General features: G+C 45.2%; 1 protein-coding gene across 22 annotated transcripts in view; it reads left to right on the top strand.

Moving 5' to 3' along the window:
• The window catches only part of LOC138582666 (protocadherin gamma-C3-like), a 1,158,828-nt gene that overhangs the window by 589,680 nt on the left and 550,358 nt on the right, over positions 1-18,790 (top strand). The window contains exon 1 of one of the 22 annotated variants that reach the window (XM_069654187.1): positions 5,470-7,973. The exons of 20 other annotated variants lie outside the window; for them this stretch is intronic. In XM_069654187.1, coding sequence (XP_069510288.1) covers positions 5,565-7,973 — 2,409 coding nt within the window. In that variant the 5' untranslated portion in view covers positions 5,470-5,564. Of the gene's footprint in view, positions 1-5,469; positions 7,974-10,713; positions 13,272-18,790 lie in introns of those variants that run through there. One more of the 22 variants, XM_069654151.1, reaches the window with a different exon arrangement.

Here is an 18,790-nt window from a genome sequence, read left to right as displayed (position 1 = left end):
TCAGAGGAAGGAACTGCCGTGTGAGATGTGGAGGACTGAGCGAAACCTGCTTCCGCTCTTCTTTCGGACCTACGTGCGTCCACCTGGAGTGACAAGTCAGCCAGATCCTGGAATGCAGTGGGTAATGAGGGTACTACTGATAAGGCGTCCTTCATGGGATTACTGTGACCCCTATAGAAGACTACTGCTTTCTTGACCTCGGGCCAAGAAGTTTCAGCGGAGAGCTGGTTAAAACGGGTTATGTATTCAATGAGGGAACCCCTACCCTTGCACAAATCCAGAAGTTACAGATCTCGAGACTGGACCTTGTGTCTAGTATCAAAAACCCTGGACATCTCGGTGACGAGGAGATCGAAGTCATATAAGGCCGGGTTGTCGTTCTCCAACAAGGGGTTGGTCCATGCAGCGGCTATCCCAGCCAAATGAGAAAGGGTGAATGCTGCTTTCGTGGTGGAATCTGGGAAAGCCTGAGGTCGGCACAGGAAATGCAACTTGCATTGGTTTAGGAAGGTCCTGAATTTCTTGGGATCCCCATGGTATCTCTCAGGGGCCGCCAATGGGAAAGGAGTAGGTAGTACCACGGGAACGGGGTTCTGAGGTGGGAGAATCAGAGGTGGAACGGGTTGGGAAACAGAGGGTGTGTCTCCGAATTCTGCATCTGGGGGTAAAGGGTGTCTGACACTTTGTATGTTGTCGAGACGTTGATGAATAGCCGTGTTGGCCGCTGCCATATCGGCTCGTAGCACTGTAATGGCTTGGACTATAGCAGTCATGGGGTCTTCAGCGTTCCCCTCCATTGCCTACACGACAACAGGCTTCACAGTCTGTTGTGACTTGAGTGTCGTGTAGGCAGAAGAGGCCTCCGTCCCCAAATGCCGCACAGAGAGAACTTAAAGCCACTCTCTGTGCAGCCGTTGAGGCCACAGGCGAAGATGTTCAAGTCCGGGACCGCGAACCTCTGGGACCCCACACTGCTGCAAGAAAATGCGGATTAAGTACCAAGCAAGAAACAGTAACCACAGTGTTTAAGAAAAACGGAAAGGTCTTACCAATCAGGGTCAAGGAAGAGGTAGTGAACCTAGTGGAGAGGTCCGGGACCCACGTGGACGGAGGTACCCCAAGAGGAGTAATTCTCAGTAGTTCACCTGTTAGCAGGAGCTGTGGAGCTGTGAGGCAAGAAGTCCAAAGAGCCAAGGTACAAGAGGATGATCCAGGAGGCAGTCCAATAACAGTCTGTGGTCGAGAGCCGTGTATCACTGTGCAAACGAATCCAAAGGGGCAAATCCAAGAAGAGTCCAGTAAAGCAAGCCAGGTCGTTTCCGTGAGTGATCCAAAGGTGATTCAAGGTTCGTAACGCCAGACAGAATGCAGAGCACAGCTGTGAAGCAACGAGTACCCGGGTTTCCGAGTTTAAGTACTCGCACTTCTGGTCACGTGATGCGCGGCTGGGTCACGTGATCGGGCAAGAGCATCACGTGACCTTACAGTCCCGCGACGCGGAAGCTCAGGGCTAGCCCTTCGCGATCCTAGGTGCCAAGGCAATTGCCAATGTAGGAACGGCCGTAACTTGACAGCCGTCCTGTTACGGACCAGGCGCGGGTGCGCTCGCAAGACGTGCGAGAGTCCACGTGAGTCCCGGGGAAGGGGGGAAGAGAGGGAAGGGCGAGACGGGGGATGGGGGAGTGCCTTGGGGTCCACATGATGAGGGATCGTGACACATTGGCGTATGATGGAAACAGCCATAAGTCATTGAATGTGTGTAGAAAAGGGCAATTGGCTTCCCGTGCCCTAATATATCTGCAGTCTGGGAACACTGGCCTGGTGGATGTGATACATAGCATTAGTCATTACAGAAGGGGCACCTTCTCAATTTTGGGAAAGAATGAACTAGTTGACGCTCAAACTTGTATTTTAGTGTAGTCAATGTCTTTATTTTATTATGTGTCATTTTGAAATAGCACTTGTTGGCAATTCACTCAGAATGCTGAGCCAACCATCTTTCCTTTTTATTCATTCTTTTTTTTGTATTTAATCAAGTGAAATGTGCCTAAACATTAGTGACTTGTTAAAGAATATATCATAGGTATAATTTTCTAGTGTCTCTTTTGCACTGGACAAACATTAACCAAAGTCATTCCCTTGGACTCAAGTGGTCATACATCGGCATGTTCTTATGGCACACGAGAAATGGTACTGAGTGATTCTGACTGATTCACATCTCATTAATATGGTAATACTTTGTGCTCTCTTTGTCAGGATAAAATGTCATGACAACCTGGGTGAGTGTTCCAGAATGGCAGTTGGAAGGATTGCTTGGTTAGGTGTGGATGGTCCAGTGGTGCTGTGCATGTAACTCTCTGACTTGCATGGTATTGGACTTACCTTCTGGGAGAGGAATAAAATAACTAACTTACCTAATGTGCACTCGGCTTGGTTATTCACCACCAGATCCCAGACACCTCATTGACGATGAGGTGGTCTCCTGTTCAGAGGACAGGAGGAAGGAAGCTGTGGTGGGGGAGCAGCACACAACTTCACTGCCGCTGCCCCCAGGGACTCATCCATCCTAACAAGTAACGAGTGGGTGCGCACTGTCCAGGAGGAGGCAGTTAGCTGTCCATGTCTCTGTCCCGTGTATGTCAGCAGATTGGAGGCGGATAGCTGAAGGGGTCGTTGGTTTGTGGGGCTGTGAACGCCAGACAGCTGGGAGGAGGAGGTCCGGTCCGGGAAGGATGGCCAGTGACACCCAGCAGCTGTTGTGGTGTGGAGGCCCCAGGGAACAGCGGCTAAGAGCAGCACCAAGCAGAGCCAAGAAGTGCTGAATGGAATAGGACGTACCTTCTGGAACAGGAATAAAGGAATTCAGTTACCTTATGTGGACTCGGCTTCGTTCTTCACCACCACAACCAGGCCACTGCACATATCACTTTCTGTCCATTGGAACTTGAAGAATATATGGTTGTTGGGTGAAAGGGTTAGTTAACTCATTTTGGCTTAGTGCATTTCAAACGAACATGTTCATACACAGCAGGAGATAGCAATTCGATTGGCACTGTCCTGAAATCATAGACAGGCGTCAGAAGCAACAGAAAGCAAACAAGATGCCAACATGCAATAAAGCAATGTTAAGGTGGACAACATGCTCTGTATAACCCCCAGTCCCAGAAAATTGCTTTTTTGAGTTTATTTCATTTTCTGGTCTTCATCTCCCCCCAACATTCCATTAAACAATGTGCTTAGCTGGTGCTGCCGGCATCATTCTCCATTGGTGCTTGTTCCACTGCTTGGACTCTTAGGTCCTATTCTTCTAGTCTGTCATCTGCTCCACAGACCTACTTCCCTCAGGTTGAGCTTCTACTGTAGGGGGATTTGCCCTGCTCCAGTAAGAATCCCTCCTTCTCAGAAATCATAGTGTTTTGGTGCACCACATTTTTGTTGAACCCTTCTTCCCTGGCAGAAATGTAGACTCGCTGCTTTGTTTAATGGGTCAACAGCTGGTCATCCTCTGCAAGGCCACTGTGTTTCTAGCTCCTGTGCCTTCTAACATGGCTGTACCAGAAGGGCCTTGGTCAACTTACTAGCACTGGGGGAAGCAATCGGTCTTTTCTGGCAATTCTGCCAATCCCTACCAGATGCTACTTCTAAGAGCTATGATGCAGCCTGTTATTTGGAGGGCCTCTTCGAAGATTCTCGCATTTGCCATGGTGGCTCTGGAGTCTCCTACAGCTGAGGTGCTGCAGGGGCGGCTTTTAGGAGCTGCATTCAGGATGGTTCCAATCATCCCCTTGCCGAGGAGCTCCTAATGAATTTGAGAGCCTAATCTAGCCTTCTCAGTTTCATTAGATAACTCCTGCTATAGTAGATGCCAGGAAAGACTGTTCCTCAAAATCGTGGTAGAGGCATTCTACATCCACTGTTCCCAAGTGTACTCGGCACAAGTCGTGTTAGTGTCATTAATGCAGCTGTTTCATTTCAGGCATTTGAAGCCGTCAACTGTCGGTTGCATGTCACTGATATGGAAGTTACCAAGCAGCTATGATTATCCCTTCATTGGGTCAAAGATTTCTGTGAGGTCTCTTTTTTTCAATCTGGCTTTGCCACAATGGGATTATAATTGGTTTTGTACCCCTTCGCCAGCTCTGTGCCAGCTGTGGACAGCTCAGTGGCATCTCCAGCACTGGTAGAGACATGCAAGCTGTCACGGAGGTACCGTAGGAGTAACATGAAATCAGCCGTTTCTGTTTTGGGAATGCCCCCGAAGCCCAGGCCTCATCGTGGCAAGGAAGGATTCACCTTGGACCATTGACCCTGAGTTCACATCTACCTGTTGTCATTGTGAACTGTGACAAAGAGAATGGATTCGCCAGTCCAGCGGCAGCGCTGTGATGACCCATTGGAATTTTGGCTGGCAGCGTTGGACGATGCTATTCGGCCAGCCCTGCAGCTAAGGTCCACTCTTCTGACTGACTTCTGTATTGCAGAAAGGGTCATTCCCTGCCCTTAAAGTATTGGTGGAAGGGGTGAGCTGCCACAACTGACAGTAACTTGAGCAAATCAGTACAGAGCCAGGGTAATCTGAACTCCTCCTTGGCCCTCGGCGCAGAGTAAAGAGTAACAAACCTTTGGCATATCATATCTCGACCCACTTCCCAGTGCTTCAGGTGATGTCTGTGTAGGTGACACTCAAAGCATTGGCTGCTGACAGCATATGTGCTGTTCAGCATGGCCATCACTTCAAAGTGTAGAGGACACCGAGGAACTAGAGGGGTCGCTTGGGTGGTGGAAATAGATGTCACTTCGTTTCCACACTAGGCCCTTACTCAGCATTGAAATGGCGCTTTATTTTAACTAACAGACAACGGTAGATGCATGGATGTAGTCATTTCTGTAGTCACTTTTATAGTTCAAGAAAAGCTCGTGTATTTTCCTGTCACACGAGCACAGAGTATGCGGAGAAGATGACTTAAGGTGTGTGACAACATCTGTGCTATGCCTCATCTTACACAATTATTCGACAGCTGATTTATCATTTGGCAGCTGCATTTTGATTAAAAGGTGCCATTGTATGCACACACCCTTCCTTTGATGGAGTGTAAAACATGACCAATATATATGCTTAAGTCCCCCACAGAAAGTGATGCAGTGTGCTAATAAGCTGTGGCAATAGCCAGAGGCTGGCTCATGACACAACGTGCACGAGTGCCCTGCCTGTGAACATTCAATGGGGGCAGGGAATGTCTGTCATCTGAACGAGCGACGTAAAGGATCGCTGAGCAATTCAGCCACATCCCCCCCTTTCGCTTTTATGTGTGTGCATGTGTTGCAGTTATAAGTTTGAACACTGCGCGGCGCTGTTCACCAATGGAAGAGAGAAATACAGAGAGGGTTGCACAACAGCACGTGGTACAAAAGGTTCTGATGCGGTACCGTGAATTGTGGAAATCTCCATGAAAAACCTCACTGTACGTCTGGCTGGGATTCGGCGAAGTTGCCTTTCTTGGCAGCCTCACTCATAGCTGAAGACGTCCATTTCAGAGAGTGACGATCAGAGGGACCCCTCCAGCATGGATCCGGCACTGAGAAGCTGCGGCCCCCGGGCCCCTCTGCTGCTCGTCGCTGCAATGCTGACAGTCTTGGGAGCCGCTTCTGGGCAGCTCCGTTATTCCATTCCCGAGGAAATGAAGAAAGGCTCTTTTGTGGGAAACGTGGCTCTGGATCTGGGGATGGACCCCCGGGAGTTATCACAAGGGGGAGCCCGGATCGTCTCCAGAGGTAGGAAGCAGTATTTTACTCTCAATTCAAATAAAGGGCACTTATACATCAATGAAAGAATTGACAGAGAGAATACCTGTGGGCAAGTAGTAACGTGCTTCTTAAAAGTAGAGATAATTTTGGAGAGCATAATGAAAGCATATGCAGTTGAAGTAGAAATTCGGGACATAAATGACAACCCCCCCACATTTATAGTCGATCAAATAGTGTTACCAATAAATGAAATCACACCACCAGGGACCCGATTTGTGCTCCCAGAGGCTCACGATGCAGATGCAGGGGGAAATTCTCTGCAGAGCTACCAGCTCAGTGCAAATAAACACTTCATATTAAATGTAAAAAATAGAACCGATGGCACAAAATCTGCAGAACTGGTGCTGGAGAAATCCCTGGACCGGGAGGAGCAGGAAGTACACAGCTTAATCCTCACAGCCACTGATGGGGGGCACCCGGTCAGGTCGGGCACCGCTCGGATAGAAATCAATGTATTGGATTTCAATGACAATGCCCCCATTTTTAATCAGTCTGTCTATAAAATCCAGGTGATGGAAAACGTACCCCAGGGAACTGTTGTTGGCAGCATCAAAGCTACTGATATTGACCAGGGCACAAACTCTCAAGTAACATACTCCTTTAACAAATTGAAAGAAAATGTTTTACAAAAATTAAAACTGGATTCTAACACTGGAGAAATATCTTTGATTGAAAATCTGGATTTTGAGGAGTCCGAATTTTATGAATTTGAAGTTCTAGGAAGTGATGGGAGTCTGTCATCTCGCTGCAAAGTTTTGGTAGAGGTCATTAACGTGAATGATAACAGCCCAGAGATTGTGACGTCTTCCGTGGTCGGGCAGGTTTCAGAAAACAGCCCACCAGGCACAGTCATTGCTCTTCTGCAGGTATACGATATGGATTTAGGAGAGTTTGGCACAGTGAAATGTTACGTCCCTCCTCAGCTCCCCTTTGAATTGAAGAAGTCGATTGGGAGTTATTACAGTTTGATAATTAGTGGAGTGTTGGACAGGGAGGAGATCGCACAATATAACATAACAATTACAGCCACGGACAGTGGAACTCCCCCACTGTCTAAAACCAAAACCATCAACCTTCAGATTACAGATGAAAATGACAACCCTCCAGTATTTCCACAAATGTCGTACAGTGCCTACATAAATGAAAATATACCTCAAAGCACTTCCATTTTTGCTGCCAAGGCCACAGATTCAGATTGGGGCAAGAATGCCAGGATCAGTTACTCCATCATTGAGGGACACATTGGGGATGTGCCATTGTCTTCCTACATCTCCATTAATTCTGAATCTGGCGTCATCTATGCACTTCAAACCTTCGACTTTGAAAAGTTCAGAGACTTTCAGATCCAAGTGAAGGCCCAAGATGGCGGCTCTCCAGCTCTCGCGAGTAATGTCACTGTGACATTCTTTATACTGGATCAGAATGACAACACCCCTGAAATATTATACCCCTCAGCCCCCACGGATGGCTCCTCTGGGGTGGAGATGGCTCCTCGCTCCTCTGAGCCGGGGTATCTGATCACTAAGGTGGTGGCTGTTGATGGGGACTCTGGGCAGAATGCCTGGCTCTCCTACCAGCTGCTGAGGGCCACAGACCAGGGCCTGTTTACTGTAGGTCTCCACACTGGAGAAATCAGGACCGGCCGCCCTATTATGGAGAAAGACGCCATTAAACACTACCTGGTGGTGTCAGTGCGGGACAATGGGCAGACTCCTCTCTCTGCCTCGGTGACAGTCACCATAGTGATGGCTGACAGTATGCCGGAAATGCTTCATGACGTCAGTAACCCTTCAGCTCCCACAGACATGGAGTCGGACCTCACGCTGTATCTGGTGATCGCTGTTGCTGTTGTTTCCTTCTTGTTCCTTTTCCTAATTATTCTGCTTGTGGCCATCAGGCTCCATCATTGGAGGGAGTCCCAGCTCTCTGGGTCATCAGGGGTTAATTTCCATTCACTTCCCGCCTCTCAGTTTGTGGGCATTGATGGGGTCAGAGCTTTTCTACAGACCTATTCCCATGAGGCCTGTTTAACAACTGACTCAGGGAAAAGTCAGGCAAGATTTCCCACTTCAGACACCCTTTTAGGGGAACAGACTTGTGCGAAAGAAGGACCTCTCCTCATTGAAGATTTTTTAAGTATTGGAAAAGACGACCAACTCTTCATTCAGGTAAATTTGTTTATGTTGCACTGTCTTTGTCTCTTTTATTAAAATGTTTATTGTAATGACTGATGTGCAATATTGAGGTCTAAAAGACATAAGACAAAGAACATTTTCTTTTCAAACTGTACAGCGGGTAGAACACTGAAAATAAAAGAAAAATGTACCATGTGTCTTTTCCATAAAAATGCATTATTTAAAATGATACAAACACACTGTAGCTATTCAAAAAAATCCCAGTAACTCGGCAAAGTCAAAATCGTTCTGTTTGGAGCAGAGCGATCGAAGCAGTGTACAGTGACAGCAGCACTTTGGGCCTCATTCCGAGTACGGCGCTAACCAATGGCGCTATTAACGCCTTGGTTGACGCCGTACCCGGACCGGCAGCGCCTTGGTGGTTGGCGGAATTACCGCCCCATTCCAAGGTTGGCGGGGCGGTAATTCCCCAATCCCCATTTACCCTTCCCCATTCCCATTCTTGCCCCATAGGGCATAATGGGAGTGGGGAAGGCGTCAATTACGCCACCGTAAATTACGGTGGCGTAATTAACATCAAGGTCCCTTAGCGCCATGGTATTTAACGCCTGCTAAAAGCAGGTGTTAAAAGCACCATGGCGCTAAGGGAACTCGGAGTATGGCGGTAAGGGATTACCGCCACCGCTCTCGTTAGCGGTGGCCGCTATCCCTTACCGCCATACTCGGAATGAGGCCCTTTGTCTTGATCATGATGTCTGCACTGGTCCCAGACTCAAGCACCAGTCCATTCTGGGTATCAGGGTGGCCTGATGCCGAAGTAAAACATGGACCATACATTAAAAACTAAGACTGGCACATCGTTTGGAAGTGACATTCGAATTGTGCATCATGCTTGTAAGTTCACTCCGGACAAGATTAAACCTGTAGCTGGGCTTTTAGAATGTTGCTAAGTGCCACCCTGTCTCTTCAACTGTCTATATATCTTAACATTTCACTGTCTGCATTTTTCTCTCCCCCCATTATATTAATTTGTAAGATAATCGTAGAAGCAGCTCTTGAAACATGGCTCGGAATCTTCAGCTCAAGCCCATCCACTGCCACTCTGTCAAAGATTTGGTGTTTAAAGTCAGCCAAATAGTCCTCAAAGATCTTGCAAATGCATTGATGATTCCCCATTAATCTTGCCCCCTAGCGGGCGAGGGGTGCCTGCTACCTTTACACGGACTGTCAATCCCAGAGATAAGATCAGGCTCTGCTCCATGCACCAGCTGGTCTAGTTGCTTCTCCGGTGGTGCAATAACGGATAATGGCATGGACGTAAACACTAACGTTTGCACGTAGGTACACTCAGGTGTAATTGTGTTCATTTCGATGACCAAGTCTAAAAAAAGGTGTTAAAACAGGTTAAATGTCCTTAACGCCTGTTATTTTGTGCACTCCGTTTTACAAAAAGTATAAATTCTACCTGCCATTTATGCATAGCAGGCAAAATGTATAATGCCTTTCAACAGAATCTCTCCTCTTTTAGCAGGTGCAAACAACAGGCTGATTTTCACCAGAATCTATATAATACCAGCATGAAAATGTCCTGCCGGTGTAAAATGAGGTGGCTTTGCAGGTGGAGCGGAAAAGGCAGGCGGAAATGGTCATTCTGCTCAGTACCCTCACTCCTCCTGAAAGATCTTTTAAAATCCATCAAAGTGCAAAACAGGTGTAAAACATGGTGTAAACCGTTTACTCCAGGTATTTTCACCCAGTGTTGCACTCTCCTGACTTGGCCACAACCCACATAGGAGCTTATTTCCGAGTTCCCCATAAATTGCACGGAGGGGACTTGCTACATTTACACTTTTGCTTAGACAAGTCCCCTGCATTCAGTTTTAAAAATGTTCATGGGAGTGGCGTGCAAGCTTGTAAGCCACCCTTTTGCTCTCTGCCGTGCAGACTGAGTAAACGCTGCCGACCATGTACGCAACGTTTACAATGGATTCCTATTGGATTCCTATTGAGTCGGGCCTGCTTTTTGCAGTTGCAATATGCAGATGGACTCCATAGGAATCCACTGCTTTTGTGGCAGCATGAAAATACATGTTTGTGCACATGTCTAGAGTATTTTTATGGCGGCGAGGAAGGAGGACGATGAATTGTAACTTACGCCCCCCGTCACCATAATAGTAAATGAAAAAGAGCCGTAACTTAACATTCGTAGTAGGCTTACACATTGTTTTCACACATTTTGTTTGTTATGGCTCAGTGAAAATCAGCTTCATAGCATATAAGCCACATTTTCAAAGCACACCAAAAATCCTCATGTGGTCACTTTCCTATCAATTGCCTCCCACGTGCAAGCACACTCTCATCATTAGAACATATATCTTAAACGTTTGGCGCGGAGTGTCATTCATTTAATTACTATTTAATGAGGTGTGAATGAAATGGTCCAAAAACAGCCCGTTTCGAATACTTTTAAGAGGGCCCGTGCTTTAGTTATTGCTACTGGAAGGATACATTGTATACACTCTCGTCTTTCCATGATCAGCAGTTTGCTTCGCATCCATATGATATTAATGTGTAACGTTTTGGAAGTGTTTGTTTTTGTTTCATGTTTCTCACGTTGCTCCGTGTTAGTTTTCACGTTTATCCACAAGGTGCCGCTGTTGTCAAAGGAGAGCCTACCCTGCGGCCCATTGAAGAGCAACCACCAATCATATTGCAGATTAGGGCAGCACATACACGACAGGGAGGGGTTTTCTAAACGGTGCCATTCAAGCAAAAAGCTCCCCGGTTCATTTCCTGGGACAAACATCTTGTGGCTGGATATTTTTGCATCGCCTTTTGTATTGGAATACTCACACGCAAAACGTGGCTTTCTGAAGATAACAACGGGACTGAGCAGCTCTGGTCATGGCTGGAGAGGGAGCCTTCCTCGCAGGAGCTGTGCTGAGGGGGAGACGACAAGTGCTGCTTTCTTTGTTGTGTTGCTGCCTCTGTGCTGCTGTTTCTGCACAGATACAATATTCAATTCCTGAAGAAATGAAGAGAGGGTCCATTGTGGGAAACCCTGCCAAGGATTTGGGGTTAAACTCGAGGCATTTGCCTGACAGGAAATTCCGTGTTGTTTCTGCTGCTGAGAATCAATATTTCAAATTAAACGCGGACACCGGGACCCTGCACGTGAGTGACAGAATAGACAGAGAGGAGATGTGTGGGGAGGCCCCCAGCTGTGCCATTAAATTCCAGGCGGTTGTCGAGAACCCCTTGAATGTGTTTCATGTTGAAATACTTATCCAGGATATAAATGACAACACCCCGACTTTTTTGAAGAATGTTGTTGATTTAGATGTTGTTGAAACCACGCTGCCAGGAGCCCGCATTTCGCTCGGAAATGCCAGAGATCCCGATATTGGCATCAATGCCCTGCAGGGCTACAAGCTGAGCCCCAACCCTCACTTTCAACTAGAGGTAACAGAGAGTAGTGATGGCTACAAATCTGCCGAATTAGTGCTGGGGAAGGTTTTAGATCGAGAAAAAGAAAGTCACCACCACCTGATCCTGACCGCCTGTGATGGGGGAGATCCAGTCAGATCCAGCACTGTGGACATTAATATTAAGGTGCTTGATGCCAATGACAACTTCCCAGTGTTTAGTCAACAGATCTATAAGGCCACCGTCAGCGAACGAGCAGCAAATAACTCACTGGTGCTGCAGGTGAGAGCCACAGACAGCGACGAAGGCTCCAATGCAAGGGTCACCTACTCTTTCAGCAGCATAGCAGACAGTGCTCTGAACACCTTCAGCTTGGACCCGGACACTGGCGAAATTAGGGTTAAGGGGCCTCTGGATTTTGAAAAGACAAATACTTACAAAATGTCAGTCGAAGCAAAGGATGGCGGGGGACATGTTTCTCACTGTAGGGTGCTCATAGAGATCATTGATGAAAATGATAATGCCCCCAAGATAACTTTTACATCAATAAGCAGTCTTGTCCCCGAAAACTCACCACCGGATACAGTGATAGCACTTATCAATGTTGATGACCAAGATTCAGGAGATAACAGCCAGGTTGTGTGTCATATTCAAGAACATTTGCCTTTTAAACTAATATCATCTTCTGATAAGTTTTACAAACTTGTATTTACAAGCACTCTGGACAGGGAAACTGTTCCTGAGTACAATCTCACAGTCACAGCCACAGACAAGGGGTCACCTCCGCTAACAAGTAGCCGAACCATCCGGTTACAATTATCTGACGTAAACGATAACTCCCCAGTGTTTGATAAAATATCTTATCAGGTCTATGTCTCAGAGAACAATCCACCAGGTGCTTCGATTTACCAGGCGATTGCATCTGATTTAGATTTGGATCAAAACGCTTGTATCACTTATTCAATATTTAATCACATGGACAAAGTCCGCCTGTCCTCCTACATCTCCATTAACTCCCAGACGGGTGTCATCTACGCCCAGCGCTCCTATGACTATGAGCAGCTCAGGGAGTTTGAGTTCCAGGTGAAGGCTCAGGACTCTGGCTCTCCTCCTCTCAGCAGTAATGTCACTGTGAAGGTATTTATAGTGGATCAGAATGATAACCCTCCAGAAATCCTCTACCCAGCACTTGGACCTGATGGCTCAGTCCTGTTTGAGATGGTGCCTCCATCCTCTGATCAAGGTTACCTCATAACAAAGGTTGTGGCCGTGGATGCTGATTCTAGACACAACTCCTGGTTATCCTATCATCTGCTTCAAGCCTCGGAGTCTCCACTCTTTAAGATTGGGCTCCATTCTGGAGAAATCAGGACATCAAGAGCCTTCCTGGAGAAGGATCTTCTCAAGCAGAAAGTGGTCATCTTAGTGAAGGACAACGGGCAGCCTCCTCTATCAGCCACCGTGTCCCTGAACATGGTGTTTGCAGAAAACATGCAGGAGGCGCTCCCTGAGCTGAGCAACCAATCACACACCTCAGACAATCAATCCAATTTAAAAGTTTACTTAGTTATAGCTTTAGCTTTAATTTCGTGTTTATTCATTTTAACTCTGATGCTTTTGATAATATCCAAATGTAGGGAACCAAAGAAGCTGAAGATATTTGAGTCTCTAAATCCTGCCCTTTATCCACACATTGACCCGCGGTTCACTTCCAATTACCAAAATGGGACTCTGCCACTGCCCTACTCTTATGAGGTCGCCGTGGCCCAGGATTCTGGGCAGAATGAGTTCACTTTTCTCAAGCCAAGTCAGGAGGTTTCAACAGATATTCTGTGCTCAGCAAACGATTCTGGGATTGGAAATGAGTCTCTTGGAGCCACCACCAGCAATGAGATATTTAACCAGGTGAGATAGCTTTACAGTGCCGTGATGATATGAGTCTCTGGTATTTTAGCATCCATTTGTTTAATCAGTTTCATACCAAGTGTGTTATTTACAAATGTGGAGGTTTGAGGGCCATCTAGCTCATATCACAAAATGTGTTTCAATGACTTAATGTTTGACTCTTAGACATGTATAATACACACGTTCATAGATCTCTGCTCAGTGATTCAAAATGTTAACCCTAAACAAACAATGGAAATGCAACCAAGTCTTCGTAGGCAATAATGCAGTCGTGATGACATCTGGGAATTAAATACCTTCTTTTGTTAACATTTTAAGTATAACGCTTTTTGTATTTATGTCAATACTTAACATTACATTATGTATGATTTTCTAGGTTTATAGCAAAGTCCATCTCAGCTTTAGTTGGTCCCAATTCTAGGTTGAGAAATGAATAAACTCTGAGGTGCAACTTCACAAGCCTGCTCCCAGTGTTTTCATGATAATAGATTGGGCTATATTGCACCCGGTAAAACTAGCATTATTTTTCATTGATGCAGTGAATGCATTTGACCAATGGGCCTAGAATTTTCTTGTGGGCAGGCCCGTCATAGCTTTGAGTTCAACCAGATTTACAAGGATACGAGAAATGTATAATGAGACAAAAGCTTGCATTATGAACACACATATTTTACAATGACAAATAGACATTGGGTGGGGGGTAAAACAAGTTCACCCGTTAACGTCACTCCTTTAGTCAACTAATAAACCTAGGGCATATGGTGTAATCTGGTCTTTTTCTCCGTTTCCTTACTTTTAGTTCCCTCAAAGCTGTTGTATTTGGGTTAGAAGTTAAATATTACAAAACATCAGTCAAAGTCTATTCCTGAGTTTGTGAACAGCTTAGGAACATTTGGGAAGATTGCTAGTTGGTATGTGAATGATACAAAAAACGAAGAGGATGTATTGTAGCCTCCAGCCAGTAAACACTTTCCCTCATAATGTGATTGTCAGTATTTTTAGCAGCAAAGCACAGATAAATTGTAACACTGAGAAATATAATCATGAGAAAACATTGTTTGAAATTATTAATTGCTGTAAAAATGTATAAGACTCGTCCTGGTATTGGTGATCCACGTGATTGTGGTTGAGATGTGTCTTCTCCCGAAACGCCCCATGCACCACTATAGCTCTTGATGTATGTTCCTCTAACTTTATTTGTTATTTGACAAACTAAATTCTTGCATTTTATATGAATGAGGAAGAATGGTCAGATACCTAATCAAGTATTATCTCATACAATAAAGAAGGGTGGTTTGGCTTTTTGAGAGTTTGGGCTTTATTGCCATGCATCCCACTCACCCCAACTTAAATTTCTTAGCTTGTGTCCACCCAATAAATATTCCATTTCTTTTAATCTAAAAATGTTAGAATTTCAGAAAGGTCTATTTTCGTTTTTATTTACGTTTGGTAGCCCCACTTTGAACTAAAAGTAAATAATTACAATGGTAACATCTTTGAAAATTTGGGGGGAAAAAAACAAGACCTCTGATATTCAAAGATGGAACAAACATTTGCCCTTCCATAATAAATCCAAAGGTATGCTATGTTTCATTTGGTTATTATGCTAGCTACAAGTAATATTATAACATTGTGAGCGAGAGGCGACAAGGCTGTCTCTTCACTCTGTACAAACATGTTCAGTTTTAGGATTTCCTTTTGAAGTGTTTTTCTGATTTTTGCCCTGGGTCTATCGAGTAACATTTAGACAGATATGTAAGCAAAACACGATCAAACTGCGCAGGATAGGTTAACTTTTATAGAGAGATATTTAATCAACTTAAAGGGAAAAACAGCCAACACGTGTTTCAACCTCACAGATTTATTCCGGGCATAGAGTTGAAGTGACTGGATAAATGCCTGTTGGCTCAATGAATAACCTGCTAATACGCTCTGAATAGAAAGAACAGTATGTCGTCCTCAAAGCTAATTAAGTTCTCCTGGACCTGGTTCTCCTGGACTTGGAGTTATGCCAAAAGGTTGACCAATATAATATTCAAAGCACTACTCTACCCCATTGGTGGTCTTATAAGAGGTTGCTGGAGAACTTAATTCACTTCGAGGACGACATACTGTCCTATCTATTCAGAGCGCATTAGCAATAGTTAACCTATTCTGCGCAGTGTCATCGTGTTTTGCTTAAATCCATGCAATTATAGGTCTTGTGGGGCATTGGGTCCTTTCTCGCATGGTTACTTGCAGCAGATATTTTCAACTGCAAATCAAACTCCTTTTTCTAATAGCAGTGACCAGCGGAGCAGGTTCAAGACTAACTACCCGAGATTCTGTATTAACAGCTAGCCAGTGATATGGTTTCTCGGAAGCATCCATCCATGCCTTCTGAACCAGTGATTCGGAATCAAAGTCAAGGAGAAATGTAGGAAACACAGAGTGCCCTCTTGAGAGCACAGGTGAGGGAAAGTGTCTGGCTTCAGTGCATCAAGTGAATGCACTTCATTTAATTTAGTACCAGAGTCTACATGCAATAGCTGTTTTTATGCCACATAGCATGTATTATTTGCCGGAGTTCCTGAGCGTATTCTGTTATGAAATGCATGCAGCGGATTTCTGTGTTTGCAGCATTCTCACTCCTGACAGCAGAAGCTCCTGAAATCATAATTCCAGGTATCGAGTCAGTTGTAATGGTTCATGATGTGCACTTGCCGCTAGCCATTGGTTAGTGATAATTGACTCTTGGCGAGTAACAAATGATTCACTGTCTGTATGGATAGAACTGAGGTGGCAAGTGACTTTTATTGACGGCTAGTATTTTGCATCTTGACATTTATTTGTAACGTTGGTATTGAACATGGTCAGCCTGGATGTCAACTGTCAACAACAAAAAAATGAATGTTATTTTACATTTCCTGACCGCTTGCTATTAGTGTCGTCCAAGCCGACAAGCAGACATGTGAGGCGGACAAGTAGATAGAGTTTTTTCACAAACATCAATCTTATTAAATAATAAGGGTGTGATACATGCCTTGTTTTCCCTAATTTAACAGGGATTTAACTGTCAAACTCAGACTAAAGGAAAACACTTTAATATCAAAAGGTCCCTCACACTTATACATACAGCAAAAACGTACAGGTATCATATGGCTGTCCAAACTCAACAAAATAACAGTTATATTCAAACTTAAACGTTATAACCATGTATCCTTGTAACAAGATTCGGATTCCCCTCCCCAAGATTAATACAGGATTTTCCAAATTAAAGTTCCAAACAAGAAAGTTCCTGTCAGTAGCCAAGTACTGTTTTAAATGCAACATAAAGTCGTTTTTACTCCATATGTCATTCACTTGCCACTTGCAGGGCTCTCAAAATCTACTAGCGCACTAGCAATGCAGAGTAGTTTTTATGAAGGGCGAGTGCCATTTTCATGATACTGGACCTTGCTGACGAGTATGGGGATGTTAGAAAGGTTATTTTCCATTTACTGCCCTCTGTTTGCAGTAAATGGCAAATGCAAGTTTCACTGTGCATGCTTGACAACATTGCACCAAATCACTGGTAAATATTTTGTCACCAGTCTCTTTGGAGCGAGTGCAGTTCTCTTCGGTTGAGTATGTAAACTAAGGAACTCACCCTACAGGTGTAGTAGGACCTTTAACAATTTGCAAGGCCAGACTTGGATTATCTTATTGCTAAACAAGATTTATCACTCTTCAAAAATGATTGTCCAATGTTTCGACAAGCTCTTGCTTGATAAACCAAAAAGTCTGTGGGGGTCATTACGAATTAGGCGCTAAGGGGTTAACGGCGCCGTAAAAGGCTGCGGCGCCGGTAACCCCTTAGCGCCTAATTACGAGGCCCCTTTGCGGCTCCCGACCTTAACGGTTGGTCTTGACCAGCCGTTAAAGTAGGGACCCGCAAAGGGACCTTGAAGGTAATTATGGTACCGCAATTTGCGGTACCGTCATTACCGCTTTCCCCATTCCCATTGAGCCCTATGGGGCAAAAATGGGAATGGGGAAGGGCCAATGGTGCATGGGGAATTACCGCCCCGCCAACCTTGGAATGGGGTGGTAATTCCCCATTGCACCATGGTGGACTCGTTACAATACCGGCAGCAACCATGGTGCTAATAGTGCCATTGGTTACCGCCGGTGTTGTAATGAGGGCCTGTGTCTTCTCACTTCTAGTGAATATAATATAACCTCTCCTCTTTCAAGAAAACTACTTTCACATTTCTTCATAAACAGTAATGTTTTGCCAGGATGGTTTTATCACAGTTCATCATGACACATTAGTGGATTTGCCACATTCTTGCCACCACAGCCTTCCACTACAGTGCAGTACTTCAATGTATTCTTCCTGGTCCACTAGCCTGCCAGGACCACCACTAATAATCCCTTTCCTGGTATACACGCCTGCCAGCATAAAACCCCTACAGCTACTACAAGTACTCTGTGGTGAGGCTGACTTCAAACTTTAGAAAAGTATTTGACTTTCAACAACATTGAGATTCACATCTTCTTGCACAGGGGTACTTATACACATTGATTGTGTTTGTTCCATTGATTTGTTTGCCATATGTATTGCAGGTTATGTTCCTCTTTCCCGTGTTACTTTCTACAAAGAGGGCTTATCTCCTGCCACCTTTCAGTTCCTACTAGCACACCAATTAACTGCTGGTAATGTATCTTATTCAACCTTCTCTCTCTAGGAAAGTTGTTTCCCCTTTTAGTTATAATTGCCTTTCTTTGGTTTAGGCAATGCTGGTTGTTACCTTGCTCAAATATTTCCTCCTTTTTACTTTGCAATGAGGGTTACAATCTTGTCCAAATATTGCTCCCTCTTTACTTTGCCAATGATGGTTACAATTTGGTTTACATATTGCTCCCTCTTTACTTTGCCAATGATGGTTACAATTTGGTTTACATATTGCCCCCTCTTTACTTTGGCAATGATAGTTACAATATGTCTTAAATATTGCCCCCTTTTACTTTGGCAATAATGGTTGCAAGCTTTCTCCTTTTGCTTTCTCTCAATATGCGTATCACAGCACAAATGCTTTCTTTGATTAGTCCGGTATTCAAAAGGCTTGCCACCAGTCTATTGCGGAGCGCCCACTAGTCACCTAACAAAGGCCAACTCACCAGTCTCTCCCTGTGTGTCCGCTCAACTTGCTGCTGCAGCAACTTCTTCCTCACTTGTCAGATCATGGGCGTCTGACAGCTCCGGTCACACTCCTGTGGCCTGCGCTTCTCAAAAAGGGAGCCTGATTTGCTCCTTGTATACTCTGGTGCACGCCAGCCACCGGAGTATGACACAGCATGAGAAGAGCTTCTCTCTCCCACGGAATAACCTGTCACAGCACCACGCCCTGCTGTGCGACCTCTGCAGTTCATGTTCCCGACTCCTATGACTCGCTCGGCACCGCAATCAGCTGCTAACAGAGCGGCGGCTCTGGCGTCTTCTTTTCTCTGCCTCTGCTTCTCACACGGCTGCTGGCTACTGCTACGTATTCTTCTTC

Source organism: Ambystoma mexicanum, chromosome 3q (genome assembly GCF_040938575.1).
Source record: "Ambystoma mexicanum isolate Mex_15411 chromosome 3q, UKY_AmexF1_1, whole genome shotgun sequence".
Classification (NCBI taxonomy): Eukaryota; Metazoa; Chordata; class Amphibia; order Caudata; family Ambystomatidae; genus Ambystoma; species Ambystoma mexicanum.
This window is presented reverse-complemented; position numbering and strand designations above follow the sequence as displayed.